Source organism: Cynocephalus volans, chromosome 6 (genome assembly GCF_027409185.1).
Source record: "Cynocephalus volans isolate mCynVol1 chromosome 6, mCynVol1.pri, whole genome shotgun sequence".
In the NCBI taxonomy this organism is placed as follows: domain Eukaryota; kingdom Metazoa; phylum Chordata; class Mammalia; order Dermoptera; family Cynocephalidae; genus Cynocephalus; species Cynocephalus volans.
Window position 1 is genome coordinate 111,679,005 of NC_084465.1, and position 23,074 is coordinate 111,702,078.

The following is a 23,074-nucleotide window of genomic DNA, read 5'->3' on the forward strand; positions in this document are numbered from 1 at the left end:
ACAGAATGAAACACTAATTTGTCCAGGTAATCTATCCCAAGGTAGAGGGTTAGAATTGCTCCCTTATCACGTTGCTCTTTCAATTGCAAACTCAACCCAAACTGGTTTAAGCAAAAATCCAAGAATAATTCTTAGTTAAGGCATGGCCTAAAGCAGGAGCTCACGATGTCACCAGAAGCTGGTCTCTTTTTGTTCACTTCTTTTCCATGTTAGTTCCTTTTGCAAATAGGCTCTTGCTAATAATTGCAAGACAGCTTTATCAACTTCCTGTATCTTCTCAGATTCAATCTGGTGGGAAGGGAGTGGCAGGCACAGAGTTGTCACAGTGTTTCATTGGATCTGAATGGGTGGTGTAGACACACATGAATCAGTTGCTATGGCCATGAAAATGTGACGATTGCCTTGGACAGATATGAGTCACATGCCACATCTGTGGATACAGGTGGTGCAATAGTTCAGACCACAGGGACTGATCGTAGGGCAGGGTGACTTCCCAAAGAAAAGTGGGATGATGCCAGAAGGGAAGCGAATGCTGGGGAGGAAACAAACAAACCCATTTGTCTTTCGGGTAGCATCTACTGATGATGTCTAATTATGGGTATGCAAGTGGGGGATTACAGAAACTAAAAAGGAGGAGGGAAGGTGTGAGAAGCAAGGTGTGAGAAGCTGTGGGATCTTGAAGGCCACTTTGGTTTTTTGCTTGTGGAGATAGGGCAGTGTGTGTCTGCATTAACTTCTTCCTGTGTCCAACCCAGACCTGCGATTTAGGCGATCGGTTCAAGAAGATAATTCAAAGGTCTGATGACTGTTGTGGTAGCCAGACACCAATCAAATAAGGAAAGAAGATAAAAATGGAACAACTTCTTCCATGCCAGCTGGGCTTTGAGGAACTTCCCAGAAGAGGAATCCAAGCCGTTAGCCAGGAGTGGAAACTTATCACAGTGTAAATACCGAAGTAAAGTTATGCATTCCCTGCTATTTCTTATACCTGGATTGCTGACTTTTCAAGACTAAATATTTGGAATTTTCCAATAAAGACTGTTGTAATATTGAAACTAGCCCACAAAAACCTGGAAAGAGATAACCTGGGAATGGTTTATTTTATGTTTAAGAAATGTGTGTATGAATGATTGGTCTTTAGGAATCTCTTTTCCCAGACCTCCCAGACCTGGCAAAAGTTTAGAAACTCGTGCTAAGAAAAGTGGACCAGCCTGAATAAAAAATGATCCTCAAACAGGAGTGAAGCCTTTGAATTGTGGAATCTGCATTTGTTTGTGACTTTGAGCTAAAAACATCCCCATGTCACACAAATGTAAAATACAGAGGTCTCATCTCTGAAATTTATTGCACGTCAAGTAGATGATACATCACCATCAAAGTCTTGTGTTGAACCAAATATGAAATCAGTGGTGATGTGTGGAATATGTGTGTGTGCATATGTTATGAATTTGTGTGTGTATATAATTTTTTTTGCAGATTTGACAAATGACTCACAAGGCTATTCCTAAAGCTGAAGGGTCCAGCAGAAAGGTGCAATTACCGAATCACACAGGGGAGAGGAGACTCCTCTGAAGTAACCGCTCTGATGAGATCTAATTGAAATTGGATTTAGAAAGCATTTAAGATACACGCGAAACAAAAGCAACCAATCAGTGCTGTCATTGATTCACTTTTTTATTCACGTATTTATTCTTTAATTCACTTCATCAACAATTAATTTCTTTTTGTATCCTCTTTAGTAGTGGTTGCTAGTAGTGTTCATTCATTCATTCATTCAACAAATAGGCCAGATGGTGGTTGAACAACATGGTGAACAAGTCTTGGTGCTTCCTGTCTAGCAGATTAATTTAGACATGAACTTAACACTTAAACAATAATTAGTTGTAATTGTGATAGGTGTTCTGAAGGAGAAGCACAGGGGTTTAGGGAGAAATGTCTGTGGGATTGGTAAAGGTAGCTCGTGGAATTGATGTTTGAAGTGATTTTTTTTCCCTCTGGGTCATCTTAATGCTATTTGTGCTGCTTTGGCTTCTACACTGCAATGCAAACTCGCTCTGGAAGCATCACTTCTGCTTACCATGGGCTAAGTGCTTCTATCTGGAACACATCTCCATTCACCTCCACCCTTTGTCTCCACTTCAGTGCAGCCCTGCTTCTCCTGGAGATGTAAACGCAGTGGAAAGATCTAGTCTGTAGGTCTCATGTACACATTGGATGGGAGAAAGATGTTTTTTCAACACTTGGCCTTGAGAGATGTATTCATTTGCTAGGGCTGCCATGACAAAATACCCCAGACTAGGTGGCTTAAACAACAAAAATTTATTTTCTTTTGATTGTGGAGGCTGGAAGTCCAAGATCAAGGTGTTGGCAGGGTTGATTTCATTCTGACGCCTCTCTCCTTGGCTTGCAGGTGGCCACCTTCTTGCTGTGTCCTCACATGGCCTTTCCTCTGTTTACAAACCTCTCAGGTGTCTCTTTCTGTCCAAATTTTCTTTCTTATAAAGACACCAGTCAGACTGAATTAGGACCCACCCTAATGGCTTCATTTTAACTTGATTATCTCTTTAAAGACCTTATCTCCAAATACAGTTACATTCTGAAGTACTGGGGATTAGGACTTCAGCATATGAACTTTGGTGGGAGGACACACCAACTCTAATCACTGGGAATCTTGCTGTAATGCAGATTTTAATTCCTGAGGTCAGAGATGGGGCCTGAGAGTCTGCATTTCTAGCAAGTGCTGAAGGTCTGAGGATCACACTGAGTAGTATGGTTTTACAGTACTTCCACATTTTAAAATTTTATCTTCGTAACAATAATATTACACTGTTAACATGTTTTTCAAAACATTATCACTTTTTTTTTTTTTCTCATTTGAACCTCATCACATTATCAGCGTAAGACAATTAGGGCAAATACTCGTATTTTGATTACCACTTGACAGATGATGAAAATTTAGGCACTCATAGGTTAAGTGATTTGTCTAAGGTCTCATAGCTAGTTAGTGACAGAATTGAGGACTTTGGGTATCCTGGAAGCCCGTTTTGGGTCTGTTTCTCTACATGAGCAGTTCTCAGACTTGAGTGTACATCAGAACCACATGGAGGGCTTGTTAAAACACAGATCACGGGCCGGCCCGTGGCTCACTCAGGAGAGTGCGGTGCTGATAGCACCAGGGCCATTGGTTCGGATCCCATGTAGTGATGGCCGGTTAGCTCACTGGGTGAGCATGGTGCTGACAACACCAAGTCAAAGGTTAAGATCCCCTTACCGGTCATCTTTTAAAATAAATAAATAAATAAATAAAAATAAAACACAGATCACTGAGCCTCAACCAGAGTTTCTAATTTGATAGTTCTGGTGTGGGATTTGAGAATTTGCATTTTCAACAAGTTCCCCATAATGTTGGTGTTGAATTAATATCTGAAAAGACAGCATCTTTTGAGAACCACTGAGCCTGGGTGATACACAACGTCGTCTTAATATTTGATGTTCTGATTGTTGGATTTTGAGCATAATTTAAAGTTTGGCAATAGAACAAATGAGGTCATTAATCTGCAGTATCTATGATCATAGAATTCACATAAGCTTACCCTACAGTAAACATCATTCCATGCTAACACAGGTCTAAGTAATTGTGAGGCAGGACAAAACAGACACACACCCCAGGGAGGCTGCTCATGAATATTCAGTCTGGATTGGCATTAGCCACCTCGTTTTGCAGTTAATGAACCCATAATGAGCTCACAACAGCTTAACCACGCTACCAATCAGCATGCTACACCTAGAACTTTGCAGTTTTTGAACAGAAACTTAAAACCACCAAAACCTGCACACTAGGAAGAACAAAAGTGCAGACTAAACCAAGGACAAAGTTAAGGGAAAAGTGACCCCACAGCACATGACCAAAACCTTCAGAAACTCAGGAATTCAGGACAGGAAGCTGATACAACTTTGCATCAGCCCATTAGGGCTTAATTACCCTAGATCCTCCTCCATGGCCAAATATTCCTCCCGTGAGTTAGGAGAGAGGAACACTTCCATCTCAGAACAACAGATAAGCCCTCCCCTTAAGAATCCACGGTGTGTTCTTCCCTTGCAAAGATGCCCATGCACTCTCCCGTGCGTACTTTTGCTTTGCAATAAAGCCCTATTGTTTGTTTCAACTGTCTGTCCCTCTTCCTTTCATTGTACTGGTAGGTGCTCCCCACAATGAGGGCTCCTCTTGGTCCTTTTCTTCACAATTTGACCAAGAACCTGGGACTGCTGACTGGTATCAGTTGGACACTTCACTAACCTATACCCTTCCTTGTTCTCAAAGCTGTGGTTTATTGTCCTGTTGAAGCCCTATCCCTACTTTAGGAAATGGTAGGTGTAATTTTATTGAGAAATTTGTATTCAATAACAATACTTACAGGCTGGCCAGTTAGCTCAGTTGGTTAGAGTGTGGTGCTGATCATGCCAAGGTCTGGGGTTCATCTCTGTACCAACCAACCAAAAAAAAAAAAAAATTACAAAATACTTACATCTTGGTTTGATTCTTGTTGAAACAGGATTGCAGACACCCATCTCCAAATAAAAATGAATATTGTATAATCAAGAAGCAGTGGATTCCTTAAGCCTTTTGAGGTAGCCCTTTGTTGTCATCTATGTCTCTGACATCCTGAGGCACAGAGGGGCAGTCCAATGAAAGCAGAGTATGTGATTTTAATCTATATTGATATTCTCAGAAAGAATACTATCATGACTTTGGCTAGCCCCTCGATGCTGCTGAATCCTGAATCATTTATCTACAGTCCTAAATTTTCATCTCACTCTAGGTCTAACTTGTTTCCTCAAGGAAGTTTCCACTTGGATATCCCATAATTAATTCCTTCAACAAACATTTATTGAGCATCTACTATGTGACTGGCACTGTAATAGGTGTTGGAAATAATTAAGATGTTTCTCATTATTGAGTCCTTGCTATGGGCCAGACATGATGATAAACAAGGGTTAAGCATGGGCTCTGGAACCAGATCACCTGGGTCTGAATCTTTTTTCTATCACTGCTGTGTGACTATTTTTTTGTGGCTGGCTGGTATGGGGATCTGAACCCTTAACCTTGGTGTTACAACACAGCATTCTAACCAATTGAGCTAAACAGCCAGCTCTACTATGTGACTTTAGGCAAGTTACTTAACTTCCCTGTGTTTTGGTTTCCTTTACTATAAAATGGAATTATAGTGGTACCTACATTATAGTGTTGTTGCAAAGAGTAAATACATGAAAAGCATTTACAACAGTGTCTAGTACATGGTAGTCAGTCAGTAAATGTTAATTAACATGCATTTTACATGCACTCTTCCATTTAATCACAGTCACCCCATGAGGTGGTACTAATACTACCTCTATTTTATAGATAAATTAAGCAAGTTGCCCAAGGTCATATAGCTAGTAAATTGCTGATCAGGAATTCAGACTTAGCTTTCTCTGATCCCAAATCCTAAGTTCTATTAAGCCTTCCAAGGAAACGCTTAATAGTACTTATTAACACCTTCTTTCTTCACCCAAACTTTCCACTCTTTGAGGCCCTGACCACCTTAGCCTAGAACCTAAATCCATAATTGGGCCTGGATAAGTCAAGGGCAAAATGGATTTGGGACAGAAGTTGAGACACAGAGCACCTAGCTCTCTAGAAGCGAAGAGACACAACGGAAGGGATATTATTAACTCCACATTGCCCCCAAGAGAAAGCCTTCCCTGTCAGTTGCTGTGCATCCTCAGTAGTTACCCCAGGTTGCATTCAGTCCACAGACATGTTTTCTTTGGTCACTTTTTCCTCCCTCCAGTCACTCGAGTCATAACATGCCATGGAGGTACATGCAATTTAGACATTTGTTGCATTGATGGAATAAATCTTTGTTGTTAATTTTAAAATACCAGAAAATTCTTTGCAAATGTTGATTGAAAACATTCCAAGTCCTAGGTATCATGCCCCTGCCAACACTAACTGTAGCAAAAATCAGTTTGCTTCTTCCACCTAGCTGTGTGGACTGGGGACCTCCCAAAACTCATACTGCCTGGCTGCAGCAAGTGTGAGGCTGGTGACCGATCAGAGGGATTGCAGGAGGGAAGCCATGGCTGAGTTGTGGCCTCTGATAAAGGTCACAGACGGGGTTGAAAGGTGGGAGGGGGTGAACTAGAGGAGAGAGACAGCTGTGCCATTTTTTAAAAATTCAACTTCATTTTAAATATTGCTACTTAAGTTCACAATAAAACTACTGAAGTTCACATGGGAAAGAGCAGAGTTGGGACAAAGGGCTGTACATGAGAAAGGCAGACATGGTGAGTAGTTAGAGCAATGGCTCTGGAGTCAGACTGACCTGGATTTGAATACCAATTGTATCACAGACTCGGAGACCCTGGGTAAGTGACTTTAACTCCGCAGTGCCTTGGTTTCCTCATCAGTAAAAAGAGAATGATAACACCTTTCTAAGATTTTTGTGAGGGCTGAATAAAATAACGCATATTAAACCCCTTGTACATTTCCTGGCCAACAGTAAACAAGAAATCTTAGTTATCAAGAGATCAGGCTCTGCTACATCCCCAGCTGTGTGATTTTTAGCCAGTTCCTTTCCTTCCACAGGTTTTAGTTTTCTCATTTGTAAAATAAGGATAAACCTAGATGTTCTTGGAAGTTTCTTCCAGTTCTAATTGTCTACGATCATCTGTTGTCGAGCTTCCTAAAAAGCCTGGAAAAGTGCAACTCTGCCCCCTGGTGGTTTGTAGCTCTTATTGCAAGATGCTGTAAAAAATTCCTCAGATGGGTTTCAACACTTCCCTACCATTTTGGTTGCTGCACATTGAGGCCTCACTGGATGGTACATAGTGGCTTCCCCAAATTCCTTACGCCTTAGTATATGATGCCTGCCACACAGTTTTCCTTTAGTGCTCCCTTTTAATGATTTTATTAGTATAGTCACAAGTTTGACATCTACAGTACTCTGTTAACACAGCTGAATACAAATATCTGAAATAAGTGAATTACTTAAGTGTGGCCAGTTTTAAAATGTCAGCTCTGAGTGATCGTGCATGTCCCATGCATTTAAATCTGCATCCCCAAATTGTACAACTCGGTCTACGCCTATCCTCACTGGGTCTTGGTGTATGCCTCCACCAGGATGGGGCAGGAGCTGCTGTGCCATTTTTCAGACCCAGATTTTCAAGAGCAACAGTGTTGAACGCAGGAATTCCATGGAGTGCTGTGGCCACACTGGGCTTTGCTTTGGTTCAAGTAAAAATGCAATTACCAACTATTGCTTATGTGAGCAACCAAATCCCCCTGGGCTTGGGCTAGCACAAAGGGCATTTTCATATCCCTACATGAGGCCAGCAGGCATTTTCTAAACCTGGGTTTCTTCCCCAACGTAAATGTCTAGAACTGAGGTGCGCAGTCTTCCAACATGCTGTCGGTGATGTAGCTGGAACCAAGATGGGATTCATAGTAACTCTTTTCATCAAAGGTATTAACAGTCCAACCAACAACCTGGATTCCTTTAGCTGACCACTTCTTCAAGTAGTTCCTGGAGAAAGAGGAAAAAACAATCCTGTTAGAATAATGACCAAGTGTCCCTGGAATCTATAATGCTACTAAATACGATGTTCACTGAGTACCAAGAGTGCTTAGAAATTGCCTCCTAACTAGCCCCCACACTGCAGTCACAGGGAGTGTTCCAAAACCCAGCATGCCGTGAACCTCCTCCACATTGTCCCAGCTTAAAACACTTCAGCGGCTTGCTAATGACCCCCATCCACCCACAATGCCCTTGACACAGACCACTGAAATCATGCGTGGCTTAGCCCCTGTCTCTTTGGCCTCATCTCACACAACAGTCCCCCTTTTCTTTTCTGTGCTGCAGAAAGACCCATGCTCCTTCCTGACACGATACTTGTTTTTGCACGTATTTTTTCCCTCTGTTCAGATCCCCCCCAGTTCCTACTCACCCTCCAGATCTTCCTTGAAGATGCTTTCCCTGACTACACAGACTCGGTTAGATTACATAGTCTATGCACACTGTTCTCTCCCACACAGCATGTATCTTAGCTGAAATTTTATATTTATTGGATTTTTACTTGATTAGCATCTCTCTCTCCCACTCAACTATAAACTTTGTGAGGGCAGAGACCATGGCTTTGTTTCTTCACCACTGCATCTTGAGCTTCTTAGTACAGTATCTTGTAACACTATAGGCACTCACCAAATATTTACTGAATGCCTGAAATAATATGAAACTTACAACGCTAATTAGCTGAAATATACAGTTATAAAACTGCCCGAAGAAAGATTCGGAGATTGCTAGCAGTTGGGGAACAGAAAGTTTCTTGGAAGAGATGGAGCCAAGCCTAGGATGTACAGGAGAGTAGCAGGAAAAATGGCAGGGGTCAGGTTGTTGCCCATGGGATGTCTTCACTGTGGCTCTGCCCCAGATCCTGTGCTGGCTTTCAAAAGGAGGCAATCACAAGAACTGAAATCCTTCTCTCACCATAGTTTGTTAAGTTCGTTTTTTCTATGAAATGCACTAAAAAACTAAGAATATCTGATCAATCTGTTTTGGAAACAGTCAAATATGCCTGAACTCTTCCCATCTAAGAAGCTAGTGGCATTCCAAGGCCACGTGGGCTTTATAGGTCAGAACCAATTCAGGCTGTCCACTTTGTGAATCCTTCTTTTCCAAAAAGAGCATTCAGGAAATGTGTCAGGAGAAGATTTTAAAAACCTTCCAACTTACGGGGATACAAAATCCTTTTGTATGAGGAAAGCTGAAATTCCACACAGGTACCACAAGATATTATGCAGGCTCCAATCAAGCAAAATGTCCATTATCACAAACATAGAATGTTTCCAGACAGCATCATAGCGTGGTTTCCCATCTCCTGTATGGCTAAGACTCCATGGTCTGTGAGTTAAAGCTGTTATTACATTCTGATCTGTTTGCCTCATCTGAAAAAGAATTTTGGAAAATAAAATAATTGTCATATTTTAAGACTAATATTTTTCAATAGCATAGATTTAGCCAGAGGGCTCATTCTGATGTAGGGGTCATTTTTGGTACCTTCTTCCCACGTCTACTAAGTAAGTCCTCTATCATAAACCCTTTGAGAAAATAATGTAATGGATGTAAAGTGTTTAATATGTTGTGTAACTGAGAACACCTTTTTTCTCACAATCCTAAAAGAATGGCAATCCTATCTTTAAAATGAGAATATGCTCCACCCTCACTGTAAACATTTTAAACGTATGCTCTGTTGGTCACTGTTGAAGAACGCTACAGAACCAATGCATTATTTTAGAACCAACTCATTATTTTTGGTAAACGGAAAGATTAAGCATTTATCCTGCCTACTGGGTAACTAAATAGTAGAGAGGGAGAAGTTTCTTTTTATACATGTATTCTAGCTAATATATAAAGAAGAAATGATAGAATTAAAATATCATCTTTTTACAACCTTGTAGTAAATTCACAGATCTGTTCATTGAACATCAACAGCAGCTAACTAACAACAATGATAAAAAAGTCAACCAGATGTTGTGTGCCTCCTGATGGAAAATCACTCTCACCTATAAAATTATCTTGCCAAGAATAATCAACCCTAATCTGATTAAGCCTCTAGCTCTCAATACCAATTTTCGGGAAATAAAGAAAAGAAGAAATTGTTAAACTATGTCACGGCATGATCAGCAAAATCCATACTTGGGGTAAACCCTACAAAACAATCTGGTTTCTTCAACAAATATATCACAAGAGGGAAGAAAAAGACAGAGAACTTGCAGATTTCAAAACTTAAAATTATAACATGCAGACCTTATTTGGGTCCTGATTCAAATGAACAATTCATAAAAAACAAACAAAAAACCATTTATGACATTTCTGAGACAAGTGAAAATTTCTTTCTTTCTTTCTTTTTTTTTTTTTGTCTTTTTCGTGACTGGCACTCAGCCAGTGAGTGCACCGGCCATTCCTATATAGGATCTGAACCCGCGGTGGGAGCGTCTCCGCATTCCCAGCGCCGCACTCTCCCGAGTGCACCATGGGCTCGGCCCGACAAGTGAAAATTTATACATTGACTAGATATTTGAAATTAAAGACTTACTGTTAATAGCTTTTAGATAAGCCAAATCCATTGTGACTATGTTTTAAAAAGGCATCACTTTTTAAAGATACTTAATGTAAATTTTATGGGTAAAAGGATTTGCTTCAAAATAACATTAGGGAAGATAAATATGGGTATGGATAAAACAAGCTGGATCATGGTTAAAGAGGAGTTCATTGTACTATTCTTTTTATGCATATTTTAAATTCTCCATAATAAAGAGTGTTATTACTGCTGTTACTTAGTAGGGCTACATAATTCTTTTCTGTTTTGAAAATGTTTTCCAAAGTAATTGGAATGAGCCTATAAGCAAGATAAAAGAAGGGGCTAAAGAGGAATCATGGCATTTTAAAATGGGATATGAATACATTTCTCTTTTTGAATTTCTCTTGTTAATTTAAAATGAGGGCTTCTTGGGCGGGCCAGTTAGCTCACTTGGTAGAGCATGGTGCTGGTAACACCAAGTTCAAGGGTTCGGATTCACTTATTGGCCAGCTGCCAAAAAAAAAAAGAGGAAGACCTTCTTAACTGTGACCTTTATTCAGTTCAATTTAGCAAGTATCTATCTTATGTAGCCCATTGCTATTATCACCACCAACTAACCTAACATTATGTTCAAGAAAAATCCCGAATTTTACCTTGTAAATAACATCTGGCAAGAAAGAACAAACCATACTGTTATTGTACAGTTGAGGAAATTCCATATATATTTTCTTTAGTGCATTAGTAGCCTGTAAAACAGAGAGATTCATATATTTAAAATCTACTGAAATGTGACAGTCCTAACCAACAACTATTACATATTAAGCACAACCCTATCAAATAAAGCAGAAGATTACTAATGAATGGGAATGTTCAAAGAATTGGGAGACTTCATTATCCACTGGGATACATTTTAAACAAGTAGTAAACAGGGAAGAAGCTGGAGTCCTGCTGCTTTCCTGCCTTGTGGAAAGGCTTGCTTCTTCTGTCATGCTTTTGGAAAGTAAGGCAGGCTGTTGGCCAGAAGCAAAATTTTAAAATCCTTTCACTATACCCTACTTTAATCACTAGGAAAAGTGCTTTCATACCCATAACTCTATCACCTTCTGCCTTTCCTAGATGAAGCATAAGCCAAACAGCCCGGGAACTTCAGAGGGGAGATTTTCTCAGTCAAAGGGACTGAGAATATACATCAGACACCAGTGAGGGAGAAGCAATGGGACGAGGTGGGAAACTGGGAGGAGTTAGGAGTCTCCCAATTCTTCCCCAAATGAACAGAAGTTTCTCTTTGTAGGAGTCCAGCTAACAATGAAGAAGAAATGATAGAATTTAAATACTGACATTTTATAACCCCTAGTGAATTAACATCAATAGCAGCTAACAACAACAACAACAACAACAACAACAAAACTCAATCAGACATTATGTGGAACACAATGCTGCTGTGTCATAATCCTTGAAATACCACTCGTTTTTGGAATGTCACACACACCCATAACCAAATATAAGCTTCAAAATGCATTCCCCTCAAAATAAAAAAGAACACATCTTCACCTACATTACTTATTTAATTCTCACAACAACCCTATGTAGTAGTTTCTTTTATCATCCCCATTTTGCCCACGAGGAAACTGAAAGTTATCAAAGTTAAGGTTACCCTGTAGTAAGTGACACAGCTCAGTCAAGGTCTGTTGGACTCCAAAGCCCATGATCTTGGCTACTGTGCTCCAATAGCTCCAATCTGTTGCCAATGTTTGCCCCTCTATCCTACCATCTTGGTGAATTAGGTCACCATGTTCTACCCAATCTTGGCTGAACACCTGTGAGCATCCATCCAGAAAACTCAAATAGCTAGATGTTTTTTTTAAACATTTCTTCTTCTTTTTTCTTACTCTAAGAGAATAAGCATGAAGGTCAGTACATCACGGGTGAAATGGAGGACCTATCAGTGTTCCCAAATGTGGGCCAGCCACATCATGGAAAACTTGAGGTGCTCATTAAAAATACATGTCCCTTGACCCCTAAACATTTCCAGAATCTTTTCTCTGGGTAGTATGGTCCAGGAATTTGTATTTTTAAACAGGATTCAGGTGATTATGATGCAGACCTATTGAAAAACCTAGATGTATACAATTATCAGCTTATCAGAATAATAAATTAGTTACCATTCTCCTCTTTTTTCAAAAATAGGAGTTTATGTAACAAAATTAGAGTACATAGGCTCACATTTCAGGTTTTAACAACTGGTTTCAACTATATCCTGCAATTAATACAAAAAATTGGCATCATCAGAATTCTTAACCAGTAGATGGTCATTACTAATTATAAATATTGCCTGGGGAAAACTACTTAAGTTGCCCAACTGAGGAAATAAGTATTTGTATTCGAAAAGCTGGTTGTAAGAGAACAAATGTAAGATGAACCATATTTTCCCACTGATTTACATTGTAATAATATGTCTTTATGCATACGTATATGTTCTAAAATTTAAGCAAAATTTTATTTAGGAATGTCATATGTATTTGAAGAAAATATAGTAATTTTCTGATAAAAATATAACTACTCAAATCACTGAATAACGAAACTATACATAAGAAATAGAAATCATCCAGAGGGATAAATCTATGTAGGAAACATATATTCTGTAGCTCTTAAAAGCTTTAAATACAGGAATTATCTTTCAGTGCAGTCCATAGTTGTTCATCTAAAAAGTCCTTAATTATTAGCCAGATGCAACTGTTCTTGTGTACAACTCCTGAATTTCTTTTTATGTGGTTACTTGAGTGGTTTGTTCCAGAAGTGCCTCTTTGCTGTTTATGTAATATATTTTATAAATGCTTTATGCAAATAAAAGAAACTTGACTCTTCCATTTTGTGTTGGTTGTAGAATATCAGGAGTTGTTAAAAGGCCCATAAGAGGTTAAAAGGTTAAAAAGTTCCATATTTACTATTTCCTTAAAGATGTGGATTTTTGCATTGTACACTTCCATTAAGCAAATATAATTTGTAAAAGTAATTTAAGAAAAAAAAATAACAAAATATAAAGTTAATTTTGGAAATGACTAGCAATTAAATGTCTTTTTAACAAAGTGGTATAAACTATACCTTATTTGCATGGCCTTTGACATCAAAGAAGATTGTGAGGTTATAATTTAGGCACTCTGCAACAGCTTCCCTCAGGGTAGGGATCTTTTCATTAGGGAAATCATTCCTATAAGAGAGGAAAGAGAAATAGAACATTGTAGGAAAAAGAGAAAAAGATAAAAGTTTAGTGAAAGACATTTTGCAAATGGAAAAAAGGAGATTTCCTTTCTTTAACCATATCAAAGTCCAAGGATAATTTACTATAGGTACTTAAACCAAATCACAGATATGCATGATCATAGAAAAGCAAAGAACAAAGATCAACAAAAATCATTTAATTTTTAGGAAATCACTGAATTTCCACTGAATTAATAACATAATTAGTAACCTTACTCGCCAAAGAGCAGAGTATATTAACATCTTTGGAGAACTCAAGAGATTTAATTTCAAGACTGTAATTTTCCTAATAGAACTCTATGCTGGAGAAATTTCTAGGAATACATAAATCTGTTAATTGGATTGTTGTGCCTTTAAGTGCAACTGTTGAAAATAAGTGATTTTCTGATAAAGAAAATGGATATTAAGTGCCTGATACATAAGAAATCAGTTTTTCCCTCATAATGAAATTTCACTCTACATGACTTACCATCTACTAATTCAACTATATTATTTCAACTGTAAGATATTGGTTTAAAAAAAGGATAAGGATATTTAAATGTTACAGGCAATTCTGCCAGCCGTTCTAGTCAATGAGAGTGCAAGATGGGAGACCCGAATCTGCTGTTTCTTTGGCCAATCTTAGTTTCCATGCCTCCCTTGGGATGAGCATCTCACTACACTAGGTAGAATTCTACAGAAAATACTTATTTTTCCTCTAACATGGTCTCTAAACACAAGTCAATTACTTCATTTGGTGTTCAAAGAAAGCACAACCTGATCCACCCGTGGAGCAGACTGGTTGTGTTAAAGATTAAAACGGTACACTGACTCCGACATGGTGCCTTCTTATAGAATTTTTTAAGGATGACCCTAAGCATTTTTTGCTTTAACTATAAACTTTGAACCTGACATCTTATTAGCTACAATGTTATTGTAATATTAAAACCAGTCTTTCCCTTGAATACAGCAGAGCAATGAAACATTGTTCTGTAATGAACCATTCCACCAGCCTGGACTCAGAACTTTCAAGTGTTATCAATATTCTTTCCAGCCTACAGTATGATTTTCTGTGGCTGACTTTCATTTCTTTCAGATCCTAGGAAAATAAGGTCTGAATCATCTTTGAGGGAGACCTATAATTAAATTCCTGGGTCAAACACTCAAGGAGAATGATCAGTGTCCAGGGAATTGATATTACATGAATAACAGTGATAATACATTTTTTAGTATTAGAAAGAAGAGGAGAACTTAAAATTCTGAAGTATATTACCAGTGTACCAATTCTAAGAGTGTTTATAGCTGTTAATGAGGGGAAGGGTGTAGGTCCTGGGGTCATAGAAATTGGAGAAATGCTAAGTTAAAGGTAAAAATTGATTGATGTGGACTGTTTAAACCCAAGAGGAGTATCCAGAGTATAGTGTTTGATCTTATTTGATCATAGAACCCTCTTCTTTTGGAACATCTTATAGGACTAGCTCTGGTATATATACTTTGGAAGCTACTCATATAGTTATAACTACATGAGGAGGGATTAGATTAGACATCTGTAAGAACTTTCACTCTTACAGGGTTGAGGGACACTGGAGGCAACCAGAAATTGGATGGTATGGTGGACATTTCTTTGGACTGAAAATTGGGATATCTAGATACTAATTTTGCCATCTTTAGCACTAGTCATTTGCCCTTATTTAACTTTTCTGGGATTATCCCTAATGGCAGAATTGATCTAGATCTATAGTGTCCACTATGATAGCCACATATATCTACTTAAGTTTAAATTTACATTTATTAAATTAAAAATTCAGTTCCTCAGTTGCACTAGTTACATTTCAAGTGCTCAACAGCCATGTGTAGCTGCCATATTGGACAGCACAGAATATTTCCGTCATTGCAGAAAGTTCTATTGGACTGTGCTATTCTAGATGATTTTTAGGATATTTCTATTTCTAGAATTTTACTATTCCTTAGAAGTTTGTTATAAAAATCTGAAGAGTTAAAAGGGCTAGGTTAAAAGGTGGTATTATTACTTGGAGATTTTAAAGAACATATAATTTGTTTCACGGTGCACCTGAACGCAAGAAGTTTGACAAGCAATTGCTTCCAGTCTCACAATTCTATAATTTAAATGACAGTAGAAAGTAATTGTCATGTTAGTGACTAGACAGAGTATTTAAAAAAAAAATTTTTTTTTTTTTAGACAGAGTATTATCTTGAGAATAATTCCAAGGCCAAATTTGGCCTCAGCGGGAAAGATTAAAAACATACATACCATATTTCTGTTGTTCCTGGTACCTGCTCGTTACTTGGGAAACCTGTCTATTGTTCAAAACAAAACAAAACAAAACAAAACAACTCTCCTGGAGCAGAAGATGTAATTAGAAGGTGCCAGTGTCTACCTGTGATCTCCAATAAAAGCGAAAAGATAGGTCTAAGCGACAATGAACTACTTACCTGAGTCTGTGATTTGCCGCAGGATTAAGCTTCCTAATTTGCTCAAATGTCAAATCACACAATCGGCCAGTTCCATCAGTCGTCCTGTCTACTGTGTTATCATGCATCAGGACAGGGATCCCATCAGAAGTAAACTCAATGTCCAACTCCACACCTGTTGCTCCATTCTTAGCTGCCTTAACAAAAACATCAACAATATTGTCAAATGGCCACAAACATCATTTTGCATTTAAACACTCAAGATGAACAAGGCTGGCTAAATAGACAGCTGCTCTTCCTGATTCCTTTTGCTTCCCCTACCAAACAGCAACCCTGGCCTGTCTCTGTTTTCCATAGATGTTAACCTTGCCTCAACTCCTACACTTATGGACTCCTTAGAAACTTCAATTTCCCCAGTCTTCCTACTCTCACATCAGCAGATGGGGAGACTTAAGGAAATTAAGTTTTTTCTAGATACTTTAACTACTTGGGTCATCAATGGCTGACAAATATTTAGACAAATTCCACTGTTTACCTATACTCTCTGTTGGCATAGCACCTCTGATGATTCCCCTGTCTGATGATTAGTCATATATTTCACTACTTTGGCATAAACAATACGAGTCAGGTTTTGTTGGTTTAACTCCATCGGCTATAATAGACACACAAAGCCTGCTTCTAAGGCTTTGTGTGAGCAGCACTGGCTGTTGGCCAACAAGTTAGTGAAGTATATTAGAATTTATCTGCAAAGAGAATTTGATCATTAAATTTTATGAGCCATGCTCCTCTGAGACACACTGTTTAATGTTTGTTTCCTTCGCTTCCTCTCCCAATGAAGATGTAAAATGCTCATTACGATCAAGATTTTTAATTTTTTTTTTTTTCAAGATTTTTAATTAAAAAAAGTTTTTTTAAGTCATCGGCCATTGCAAACATACATAGTATACAGTAAAAAAACACATACCAATTGTTAACATTTTGTCCTATTTGCCCCCCCCCAAAAAAACTGTATTATTTACTGAGCTTTTTCTATTTGCCAGGCACTATTCTCAGCACCACACTCTCCCAAGTGAGCCACGTGGGCCGGCCCCCTTGCCAGGCACTATTCTAAGTGCTTTAAATGTACTAACTCATTTGATACTCACATTCCTGTAGCAGGTACTATTAATATTCCCATTTTACAGAAGAGGAAACTGAGGCAAGGAAAGATTAAGAAACTTGCCCAGGGTTACACAAGCTAGGATGTGCTATAGGCAGGCTGCACTCTTGACCATTATAACTTTACTATCAATGCTACAGAAATAGCTAAAATTCTCCCTTTCATTCTCCTCCGTTCTTCTCCAGGTGTAATGACCATCTTAAAGTTGCTGTGTATCATTTCCATATCTCTCCCTCATAGGTTTTTATATATTTACTACACACTTAAGTACCCACAAACAACATACCGCACTGCACTAGTGCATGGTAAGCATTCAATAAATATTAGCCATTGTTATTTATTGTGTCCTTTTAAATACATTTTTAAAGGTAATATAGTCAAATTTATCAATCGTGTCCTTTACGGGTGGAGATTTTTCTCATTTAATCTTTTCCTACCCTCATATTATAAAGATATACAACTATATTTTCTTCTAAGCTTTTATTTTCACATATATGACCAAAATATCCGACCCCTCCCCACAAATCCCAATTCCATCACTAACTGGCTATGTCATCTAGATGAATTATTTATCCACACTAGCCTCAGTTTCATCATTTTTCAGATGAGACTTCTTAAATGATCCTGAGAGTTGTTAGGAGGATTTAGAAATAAGGCATGTAAATTACCAAGCTTGGAACCTGGCTCAGAGTTGGCACTTCATATAAGCTATTACGATTAAAAAAACAAGTGTAGTGAAAAAGTTATTACAATAATTCTTACATCTATGCTCGTTGAAAGGTTTTTACAAGGTTAAAATGTATATATTTTCTAAGTTAAAGATGGAATCATGTAGTGGTAAATCAACATGAGTAACAGATTTTATAACATAAAATAAAATCATATTTTCAGTATACATAGTGCATCTCTCTCACTATAACAGAAATGTTAGTTATCCTATTCCTTGATGCCAGCTCTATATTTAGGTTCAATTATATTTTTATTCATTAGGGGCATCTTCATTTGGCTACAACACAAAAAATAACAATAGTGAGACATGGTATTTTAGCAAGAATACTAAAAGTAATCAATAGATTATTTTTCTTTTCTGAGTAGTTTATTAAGGCTCTCAATAAAACACAAAACAGGGCCGGCCCCCTGGCTCACTTGGGAGAGTGCGGCGCTGGTAGCGCCGAGGCCCTGGGTTCGGATCCTATATAGGGATGGCCGGTGCGCTCACTGGCTGAGCGTGGTGCAGACAACACCATGCTCAGAGTTGCAATCCCCTTATCAGTCCAAAAAAAAAAAAAGGCAAAACAAAAGTTCTATGAAAGAAACACTACATTAGAGTTTCTTAGACCAGATCCTTGAATGATTGCATTTAACTTTCTTTACCAATACTTCTATGTTATTCCAGTTATTGAGACAAAAAAATGAACCCCTGGTTCTAATTCACATATTGATATATATTTCATACTAATATTTTCACCTATTTAAAAAAATTATCTAATAATATTTTTTCTTCTAAACACACAAATTTAACACAATCAAGTTTACATAAATGTCATGATTTTCTTAAATTTTTATTTCAAATGCTTGAAACTATAGTAATATGGTTTAATTATAATATAGTAATAGTTCAATAACAGAATAGTATAGTGGAGTATAGTAATAGAAATCTGATCAATGGTTGGCTTGGGGCAGAGGCAGGGGTGGGGGTTGAGAAGGAATTTTTTTAGGAAATGGGTTGAGGTGGTAGTTACCCAGGTATATATATTTATCAAGTACACTTAAAATGTGTATCTTTTATTATACATGAATTATACTTTGATAAAGTTGATAAATGAGAATGTTTGCCTTAACAATTCATTATATTTAAATAGCCTTAAAATATTTCATTGAAAAGTATCTTTTAAATATCCATCCCTATAACTTGATACACAGAAAGAACTTAATTAGTGTTTACTGACCATGAAGAAAATCACAGATTCCACTGCCAGAATACAGAGTGGCACAGGGCTTCTTACAGAGATTTTTTTCTAACCTGACCACGTTCAGAATCACAATCCTTCTTTATTTTTTAACTTTGAGATGTAATTCACATGCCATTCAATTCACCCACTTAAAGTGAACAATTCAACGATTTTTTTTAGTACATTTACAGAGCTGTGCAACCATCATCACAATCAATTTTTGAACATTTTCATCACCCCCCAAAAGAAACCCCATACTCATTAGCAGTCAGTATGAATTTCTCCTTCCCTAGCCCCCAACTAGCAACCACTAATCTTTCTGTCTCCATGGATTTGCCTATTCTGGACATCTTATTTAATGGAATTATATAATATGTAGTCTTTTGTGACTGGCTTCTTTCACTCAGCATGATGTTTTCAAAGTTCATCCATGCTGTAGCATGTATCAGGACTTCATTCTTTTTTGGCTGTATAATATTCCATTGTGTGGATATACCACATTTTATTTATCCATTCATCAGCTCACAACCACTTGTGCTGTTTCCACTTTCCGGCTATTATGAATAACACTATTATGAACATTCATATACAAGTTTTTGCACAGATGCATGTTTTCAATTTTCTTGGATACATACCTAGAAGTTGAATTACTGCATCATACAGTAACTCTATGTTTAACCTTTTAAGGAACTGCCAGATGGTTTTCCCACTGACAGTGTATGAAGGTTCTAATTTCTCCACATCCTTGTCAACAGTTGTTCTCTTCTTTTTGATTATGGCCATTCTAGCAGATAGAAAGTGGTATTTCATTGTGGTTTTGATTTGTATTTCCCTGATGGCTAGTAAAGTTGAGTATCTTTCCTCAATGGACTTACTGGCTATTTATCATCAAAATCCTTCCAACAAGTAGGCAGTGAGTGCCTGTTATGTACCAGGCACTGTTCTAAGCAGTGAGATAGTGATGCGGAAGAGAGAAAAAGATCAAGGGTCTTACATTTTAGTGGGGAGAAACAGATTACAAACATGTTACAGGTAAATTACAATAGTGATAAACATTTTTTTTCCTATAGTAATTACCACCTTTCTTTCCATGACAATACTATCTCCTGTATGTTACCTCATCTGACCTCTCTGAGTTTAAGTTAAAAATGTAAAACACATTCTTCAATATCTTTAGATTTATTTTTAAATAGGAGACTAGAAAACGTGCTCTTATTGTCTCCCTTCCATCACAAAGAATCAAGAGGAGAGAAGCTTAAAAGTTTATCTTGGCTACACACAAAAATTCACGTGCCTTCCACTAACTCAAAAGGTGCTCTCCTGACCTACTTCCTTCTTAAGACTTAAATTTTTTACCTTTACACTGAGATGATTTTAAAGAATTAAGCCATGTTTAGATTCTTGACATAAATAGCTTCCATTTGCCGAGGTCTTACCAGGCCTTACTTTATGTGGATTAGTTCATTGAATCCTCACAACCTATTTGGTAGATACCATTATTATTCCCATTTTACAGATGGGGAAACTGAGGTCAGGGCTGAGACTCAGGTGAGGAGAGGTGCCCTTGCTTGCAGCACCCTAGTCATGACCCTGACTGGGCCACAGGAAGCTTAAGTAACTTACTTATTACAAAATACTGTCTGTCCCTAGCTGAACAAAGAAACAACAGGCAGTCCAAGTTTCTACATCTTGGAACATATTCTAATCTATGACAAAGAGCACTGGGACTTAGCATCAGAAGGCTAAATTCTATAAGGAGCTATGTGCATTTGAGTTAGAGTTTTTCCACTCATTCAATGTTAAAACGTCTCAAAGAAATGAGAGGATAAGATATATTTACACAGATGCAAAAGTACCTAATCCACTAAAAAGTTCTCTTACTATGCGTGTTGACATGAAGTCAGGAGACTGCCAAGAGCTAGGAGTTATCAACTAAGTGCCTTGTGAAAAAAAGGGAGGTGAAAATTTATCATGAGTCTGGCTGCCAGAGTTGTGTGGGTGTGAATGTGTATTTTGGGGCGGGGGGAGTGATAAGGAGGTGACTCAAGTAATTTAGAGGACAAGCAAAGACATCTGTGAAGTGTGATCCACTTAGAACGACCTCAATTACTGATCAAGACCTTCCCTGACCTGGCCCATTTCCTACTTCATTCACACACCAGCCTCTGTTCTGTTCCTTGAAGTCAGGCCACATACTGCTTCTTCTGTTACCTGAACATCCCCACCCAAAGAATTTGGCGTTTCCTTTTCCTGGAACACTTTTCCCCCAGAACCCATGGCGGGCTCCTCATAATTGCGGTTTCCGTTCAAATGTCATTTCTTCAGAGACGATTCCACTGACTACTCTGTCTAAAATAGCATACTCCGCCCCCGTCATTCTTTATCACGTCATCCTATTTCTTCATTGCACTTTTCACTGTCTTTGTCTCTTATGTTTATTTGTTTAAAGCCTGTCTCCCCCCTCCAATGCCAGCTCTGTAAAGCGCGAACTCTTTCTGTCTTGTTCGTGGCTGTAACCTCAGTGCCTGGCACGTAGCAGTTAAGGAAATACCGGTTGTATTCTATAGGTAGCTGAAATAGGGAGATTCCTATCACTGCGAGCGATCAAGGATCACCGGAATGTATTCCTTCGGACGAATGGAGAGCTGGGAAGGCAGGCTATCTATCGGGGGAAGGCCGCGGGACCTTTCGAAGGACAGCAGAAGTCCGAGCTCCCAGGAGGACCAAGGGGCACGAGGCGTGGGGGACTCACCTGCCGAATGGCCGCCAGCGTATTCTCGGGCGCGTCGTGGCTGCCGCCGCGGTGGGCGATGGCGGATATGCGGTCCCGGGGCTTGAGCACCTGCAGGGCCCTGCGCGAGGGCACCGGCTCAAAGCTGAAGACGCGCAGCAGGACGTAGAGGCTGCCGGTGAAGAGGCAGGCATTGAAGGGGCTGCGCGTCACCAGCAGCAGCAGCAGCAGCAGGAAGGAGAAGGGGCCCAGGAGGCCCCCCTGGTCCTCCCACAGCCACATGCCGGCGCCCGCACCGGCACGGACGGGAGTCCCGGGCCCGCCGGGCTCCCAGGACAGAAGAGCGAGAAGCGAGGGAGGAGCCCAAGGAAGTGGCCGTAGCTGGCACCCTCCGAGGGGACCAGCGCCGCACTATGGCGGCAGCGGACACATCCCGAGAGGAGCTGACCGTCCAGCCAATCAGGGCCCGGCTCTCCAGCGCTAGGGGGCGGAGCTGATGTCATGGCAACGGGGGGGGGGGCCAGGCCCCAGGCTCCTGTTCCAAAGCGGCTTTGGGTGATAGGGGGTCGCGACATTATCCACGGCGTTCAGACTCCGTAGAGGAGAAGGGGAAGGGGACGAGGCGTCTTACGGCTGAAAGCTGGAAGGGATCTTAGTGACTCCTATATCTGCCCTTTATGTTCAAAGGAAATTGAAGTCCAGGGAATCTTGAAGGGGCAGGACGCTTAGACTATTTATTCAACTCAATTCATGATGTGTCAAACACTGGTCCAGGTGCTCGGGACGCAGCAGTGAACGGGGTGTCTGCTCTTGTGGGACTTAATTCTCGTGTGGGCAAATAACAATGTTAGCAAGTACAGCTAACATTTACAGAGCACATACCATGCCCCTGGTACTGTGCCAGCAAACACTTTATATGTATATCTTATTTATTCTCACAACGGCCTCAGTAGGTAAGTATTACCTCAAGGAGACTGGTTTCTGTCGACTTTAGGACTTTCTAGATTCTGAAGGAATGAAAGAACATAGCAAAGGAGGCACAATTGAATTATAAAACTGAAAGGGATTTTAATGATTCCCTCATTTTATAGACGACGAAACTGCGGAAAGGTGAGGAGGACTGAGCAATTAATGGCAGGATTAGGACTGACATCAAGCCACTCCAGTGGCTTATGACATTTTCACTGCTATTCATCTTCCTCATCTTCTTCTGCGGGGTTATGTACCAGGCCCTGTGCAAGATTTATCTCAATTGTGCCTCTCAACCATCCTTTTGATAAGCACTTTTAAAACCCCATTTTACATATGCAAAAATAGACACTGGCAAGAGGATCAGTAAGAGAGACAGAAGGTAAAGCTGAGTTAGGGAATGGAAAAGAACCACTAGATCATATTTTGGAAAGTTGGTAACATGTTATTTAGATAGGGAACTTTGGCAAAAGA

General features: G+C 39.2%; 1 protein-coding gene across 2 annotated transcripts; it reads right to left on the bottom strand.

The window, feature by feature from the left end:
- Window positions 1-1,661: 1,661 nt before the first annotated feature.
- GDE1 (glycerophosphodiester phosphodiesterase 1) lies at window positions 1,662-22,060 on the bottom strand. Of its 2 annotated transcripts, none has more exons than XM_063099549.1 (6): window positions 21,653-22,060; window positions 15,811-15,986; window positions 13,222-13,327; window positions 10,773-10,865; window positions 8,772-8,983; window positions 1,662-7,565 (listed from the first exon to the last, which is right to left on the bottom strand). In XM_063099549.1, exons 1-6 carry the CDS (start codon window positions 21,911-21,913, stop codon window positions 7,418-7,420), a joined length of 996 nt encoding a protein of 331 aa, XP_062955619.1. In that variant the 5' UTR covers window positions 21,914-22,060; the 3' UTR covers window positions 1,662-7,417. The 2 variants fall into 2 exon arrangements, with proteins under 2 accessions (XP_062955619.1, XP_062955620.1); XM_063099550.1 differs by having other exon boundaries at window positions 15,811-15,982; window positions 21,653-21,737.
- Window positions 22,061-23,074: the final 1,014 nt, after the last annotated feature.

What these genes read in the sequence shown, in the direction of transcription:
- GDE1 (XM_063099549.1), bottom strand. Translation starts at nt 21,913, where the DNA reads ATGTGGCTGTGGGAGGACCAGGGGGGCCTCCTGGGCCCCTTCTCCTTC. An exon ending in TGCCAGATGTTATTTACAAG is followed by an intron (nt 8,984 to 10,772) that starts GTAAAATTCGGG and finishes ATTCTTTTTCAG; the next exon opens with ATGAGGCAAACAGATCAGAA. An exon ending in CAAAAGGATTTTGTATCCCC is followed by an intron (nt 7,566 to 8,771) that starts GTAAGTTGGAAG and finishes CTCTTTCTCCAG; the next exon opens with GAACTACTTGAAGAAGTGGT.